This window comes from Liolophura sinensis, chromosome 3, assembly GCF_032854445.1.
Source record: "Liolophura sinensis isolate JHLJ2023 chromosome 3, CUHK_Ljap_v2, whole genome shotgun sequence".
Taxonomy (NCBI): domain Eukaryota; kingdom Metazoa; phylum Mollusca; class Polyplacophora; order Chitonida; family Chitonidae; genus Liolophura; species Liolophura sinensis.
The window spans coordinates 19,479,995-19,486,010 of NC_088297.1; the positions used below are offsets into that span (position 1 = coordinate 19,479,995).

A 6,016-nucleotide genomic window follows, 5' to 3' on the forward strand; every position below is an offset into this window, starting at 1 on the left:
CATCGAAAAAGACATTCGTATGCCTGCCATCACCCAATAAAGACGCTGCAGGCTGATCATCGCAATCACACACTTAGGGATTTCTCACCCGTTTTGACACTCTATCTTTGGTTTACCGAGGTTATCATGAAGCCAGTAAAACAAAAAACAATTAACGAATCCCCGAAGCTTTATTGCATTATATGGGCTTTCATGAGAAAAACAACAATAAATTCAACATGTATTGGATCAAATCGAGTATTTATTATACCACTACATACAGGGTTTGACGTGATCATCTATTTCAGGACGGTTTCCGGTATAAACATAGTCCAATATGGCGAACAGGTCTGGGTCCTTCTTGTGGATAAACTCACGAGCCGCAGCTACAGACGGACAGATGGTGTTTCCACCATGACCACATCTGTAAAGGGATAAATTTCTTGACAAAATGATAGGATGATAACTTACTCGGTATGTTAAAATGGTAGATATAGTTATTAGCGGTAGATGGAGAATTGAATTCTGTACATGGAATGAAAGATTCATGTTAACGGTTTAAACTATTTGGTGGTTGAAAAAATATTTAATTTATTAATTTCTGTTTTCTTCATGTGTTCATAGTTTATGCAGCAAACAATCAATGCTTAATTACAAAAGAACAGAAAACTGAAATTAAAGCCATTTATAAATGGTCACCTCGAATGCGAACGTGGGAATAATATATAGACAGCCAATAAGAAAGCTATGCTTTGAATACATGGTACACGCAAGGGTTTCAACTATGCTGTTAGTTTGTTTTTTATCGCTCTGATCCTTAGGGACAGCATTTCTCATAAAGATTCTTGTTCTTTATTTGATTAGGGTTTTACACCATACTCAAGAATATTTTACTTATACGAGGGCGGCCAGCATTGTAGTGGGAGGAAACCGATTCCTCGTGCACCGAGCTTAACCCCCATGTTGTAAATACATGTTCCATTCATAGTATAACTGAATAAAAGCATACCTGCAGAAGAAACAATAAACAGTTTTAATTGGATTTTTAAGTAAACATTGACGGACCTGTTCATTCCACCGGAAGTCCACAACATGTGACCAAACATGAAGAAGGCCCCGGATGATTCCGCCCAATATTCGTTCTGATTGGACATAAGGTAAGAATGCATGCCCCAGACCTGTTTGGCGTGGTCATTTGTATAAGCATCGTGAATCTGAAGCAGAAATGAATATTTTATTTATTGATTGATTTGTTTATTTGACTGGTGTTTTACACCGTACTTAAGAGTATTTCACTTATGTGACGTCGGACAGATTAGAGGGAACAGGACAGAGCCCGGAGGAAACACACGACCATCCGCATGTTGCTAGCAGACCTCTAACGTACGGTGAGGGAGGAAACCAGCATCAGTAGAAACGAATAGGTATGATAAATTACAATACACTGTGCTACATAACGAAAACGTGAGATTTCCTGATCCACCAGCATTGCATATTTCACTTTTATATTGCCGTAGTGTTGAAAGAAGGGGAAAATAAAGACTTAGCAATATTGACCCTTCAAACTTTCGTCACAGCCCATATATCCCTGACCAATGAATTCACTGGCTCGAATCTAATGGGAGAGCTTCGAGTTCGAAATCTTTACTGACGGGTCACACAGCACAGTTTGATTTTTCTTTTTACTTTCAAAAAGACCAGACTCGAAACTTCCCTATTCCTTGTTTGCGACTTTAGGAACCGAACGATTTTACATCTAGCCAAAGACGGTAGTTTGCTTCGGACGCTCCGGTTTATTCCACCAGTAAATCTTGGTATATGTTTGACTGAATGAATGATCATGGTTTAATGCCACTTCAACAATATTTAAACCATGTCTTGGTGAGGCATATAAATGAGGAAATATTTTGGATGAATATCAGCATAATCCGATTAGTGATCTGTTCTAGAATATACACTGAAAGAAAAAAGATATCAAGTGTGTTATCGTTGTGTGAACTTATAACAAAAAGACAAACGAATATGTAGTCGTTACGCTTCGTGGATATAGTCTCGAAAACGCATCACTGGATTAATATTTTTGATTCCATTTAGCTGGATGGAGAAAACTCTAAAATAAGCTGAAGAAAAGTGTTTTCAGATTTATTTATTTATTTGATTGGTGTTTTACGCCGTACTCAAGAATATTTCACTTGTAAGACGGCGGCCAGCATTATGGTCGGAGGAGACCGGGAGAAACCCACGACCATCCGCAGGTTGCTGTCAGACCTTTTCAAATATAATTTTTCTGTTTCATCTTATTACTATTAATTTTTGTCGAGTGATCACAGTTGTTTAAGAAGTTCAGAACCTACTCTCTTTTTCCAGTAGCTGGGGAGGTGAAACATGATTAGGTGGGCGAACTCGTGGCCTACAACGTTTAATCTCCCGTGATACCCATCGTTTTTGCACAACACGTTACTGTCGACAATGTATGAGTACCCAGCCGTCAGGCCGCCAATATTCTGGAACTTGCGGGTGCCACCCACGCATGTGTGACGACAAGATCCTGCACAGGTTCCTTGTTCAAGCGAGAAAAAATCGGACAAGATCAGTTCTATATGAGATCCTGCACACGCTCTTTCTTTAAGCAAGACAAAATGAGACAAGTTGAAAACTGCACAAGACCTTTCATAGATTTCTGGTCAAGTGAGACAAGTTCAGACAAAAGTCAGAACTAAATAAGATCTTTCAGTTTTTTCATGTTCAGGTTGGATAAGATCAGATAAGACCAGTAGTAGTAAAGATGCTTTGTAGGTTCCTTGTTAAGAAAAGAAACGATCAAAAATATTAGAACTTTATAAGAAAAAAAAACTTTCACAAATTCCTTGTTTTTGTGAGACAAGATAATAACAGTTCCAAATTAACCAACATCTGTACAAGGTCTGAATTAGATCAGATCCTTTACATGATCCTTGAAATAAGATAGAGGTCAGAAAGTTCTGATTTCAAATCAGATCTATACAACATTCTTCACAGATTTCTTGATAGGATCACACAAGATTAGTATATATATTATATAAGATCAAACAAGATCAGTACTAAACTAGATCCTTTGCAGACTTCTTGATCAAGTGTGACAAGACCAGTAATATTTTAAAAGAAATCTCATTTTCAGTTTGTTCTTCAGGTTTAATTTGCTTCTATTATTAGTATTTACCAGTGTATATGTTTGCAACGAGAAACAGTTGTTTACCATTCGTTTCGTGCTTATGTGACCGGTCTTGAGCCTCAGCCAAGCAATTGCCCATTAAATATATTGATTTATATTCGTCATTGAACCTACTTTTGCACTCTGGTGTGTTCGCGTGACTGGCCATCTCCGGGTAAACCACAAGCCCGTGGCCCTTGGGGAACAGACGGACCCCTTTACTACGGGCTACCCCTGCGAAGATGATATCAGGCATGTGCCTCATCATGGACCCCATTGTGTGGGCCGCCTGGAACGAAGAGAAAAGGCGTACAGCATAGAGAGTAAATCCAGAGCACTGTGTGATAGTTCACAAATGGTCACACGTAACCGTTAAAATACGGCCTCTTTTCAATTTTCCTTAGTTAGGGTTTTATTATAACTATTCATGTAAATGCATAAATAGCAGGAAATTACACGCCCCCTGGTACCATGGCTTAAGCAGAATTGGGTAAAAAATGCAGTGATGTTAACTGTAGCCAGCATTATGGTGGGATGAAACCGGTCAGAATCCGGTGGAAACCCACGATAATTTTCAGGTATGTGGCAGACAATCCCACCTACGACAGGAGAGGAAGCAAGTTGAGATGGAGTTGAACTCACGGCGACCGCAATAGTGAGGGGCTTCTGAGTCACTATGCTGTGCTACCACGCTAAACACTCAGCCACAGACCTACTAAGTCATTAGACTGTCAAACTCTCACACACCTCACACAATACAGTCTGCATTGTTTGTCGGATTACCAAGTAGACTGTGTGTTTTGGGAGCAGTAGGCTACATGTACCTTTTCAACGGCTTCTTCTGACACAAGGTTCGTGGCCTGGATGAGAACAACGGACTCGTTTTGAGGTTTGTCTAACAACAATCGCCCATCTTTGGTGACGTAGCGGCTTCTAATCACCAGAGGTGGGTGGGTCGGAAGAGGCGTCAGGGTGAGGGACAAAGTGGCCGTAGTGTTCCTGGGAAATGATATAAATGGGTATGTTTACCGTCATATGAGCGAATTGACTTTACCGCCCTACCCAAATAGGGCCAGCAAGCCCCGAAAAACTTTATTCCGTTGACGGTGTCTGATGTTTCCAGTACAAAAAATGTGGCGAAATTCAATTTGTTACACAGTGACGTTTACATACATGTATAAGGTCAATGTGAAAAATCCGTCTCGAAGATCGACGTCACCAGACAGGATGGAACACCTGCCACTAATTATCAAAATTAACATTTAACCGTTCATCTTTGTTAAGACGGGTTTTCTGATAAAAATCTATTTTGGAAAGATCTGCTGACGTATTTTACACCGCGTTTTTAACCTTACATATCGCAGATGGTGAGGAAAAAATAGAAAGAAAGTTTGTAAGTGATCGTCTTTACAAGAAAACTAGAAAATATGGTCCTAAAATATCATCTTACATGGTAGTCTATGTTGTCTTACCAAGTTAAAGACGCGAAAATGTTAAACTACACTGACGGCCGTAAGTGGGAAGGTCTGGCAGCAACCTGCGGATGGTCGTGGGTTTCCCCCGGGCTCTGCCCGGTTTCCACCCACCATAATGCTGACCGCCGTCGTATAAGTGAAATATTCTTGAGTGCGGCGTAAAACACCAATCAAATAAATAAATAAATTACACTGAACATAATTTATACCGACAATTGATTTTGCACCTAATTTTGCTCAAACAAGTTTTTTTAGAGCGTTCGTGAAAATCATCTCCATAGCAACCTTAACATATTTTGGGGGGAAAGTGTCAACAGAATTTCCATTAATGAACCTAAAACAACAGACGTACATCGACAATACATGCTAAATTACTATTTACATCAATAGCCTTTATTATGGTGTGAAAGATAAATTCTGAAGAAAAGGAACATTGGTAAGGAAATGCATGAAATACCATGGGGGCACCACGCGACGTACGTCATCAACAAAAGCTCCCTCTGGTGGCGGAGGAGCAAGAACATCTAAAATTTAAAAGAAGAACATTACCCAGGACACACCTTTTTTATTGGAGATGCTGTACTAACGATGTCGGAAAAAAAGAACAATGATTTATATACTGTTGCGGTTTTATTGCGTTTTACTCAATTGATTGACTAAAGAATAAAACAACTAGGAAATGGATATCTATTTATTTATTTGATTGGTGTTTTACGTCGTACTCAAGAATATTTCATTTATACGACGGAGGCCAGCATTGTGGTGGGAGGAAACCGGACAGAGCCCAAGCGAAAAGTTGCTGCAGACCTTCACACGCACGGGCGGAGAGGGAGCCAGCATGAACTAGACTTGAACTCAGAGCGACCCTTGGTGGGAGGCTCCTGCGTCATTGCCCCGTGCAGATGTGCTACCCCCCTCGGAAACGGAGGCCCCACCAGAAGAACCAACGCCAACATGTAGGGTAAAAATCCGAGAATGTATACTCACGGCTTAACGATATGACTACAAGGAATAAGTTTACGCCATCCATTATACCGTTGATTACTACAGAGGCCTACATGAGTGGTCAAAACATTAACTACCATCTGTGTGAAAGATTACCTTCTCACGAACAGATGGACTAAAATCTAGATAACATGTCTAGATAATCAGACGTGTCTTCCTACACTCTGAAATGCTTTCATGTATGTACATGTATACTTGTGGTTATACGTCGTACTTAGCATATTTTCAATCATATATATGGCGACGAGGAGTCATTAGGTGTGTGTGTGTGTATATACTGTGTCTTCTTGTGGCAGGGCGAGATGCCGCCAAAGTTCTGCCGTCACTCGGCTGCATCCGTTATCTGGATAGTCCAAATTGTTTCCTC

The 6,016-nt window shown here is 40.2% G+C and overlaps 1 protein-coding gene across 1 annotated transcript; it reads right to left on the bottom strand.

The window, feature by feature from the left end:
* Positions 1-252: 252 nt before the first annotated feature.
* LOC135463446 (uncharacterized) lies at positions 253-5,738 on the bottom strand. The gene is made up of 7 exons (XM_064740706.1): positions 5,632-5,738; positions 5,102-5,168; positions 3,994-4,168; positions 3,305-3,458; positions 2,334-2,539; positions 1,045-1,193; positions 253-403 (listed from the first exon to the last, which is right to left on the bottom strand). Exons 1-7 carry the CDS (start codon positions 5,672-5,674, stop codon positions 253-255), a joined length of 945 nt encoding a protein of 314 aa, XP_064596776.1. The 5' UTR covers positions 5,675-5,738.
* Positions 5,739-6,016: the final 278 nt, after the last annotated feature.

Bases quoted from the DNA above. Each gene is read 5' to 3' on its own strand.
- LOC135463446 (XM_064740706.1), bottom strand. From the start codon at position 5,674: ATGGATGGCGTAAACTTATTCCTTGTAGTCATATCGTTAAGCC. The intron at 5,169-5,631 runs GTGAGTATACAT...TTTAAATTTTAG, and splicing joins TGTAGTCATATCGTTAAGCC to ATGTTCTTGCTCCTCCGCCA. The intron at 1,194-2,333 runs GTAGGTTCTGAA...TTTCTGCTTCAG, and splicing joins CCAGCTACTGGAAAAAGAGA to ATTCACGATGCTTATACAAA.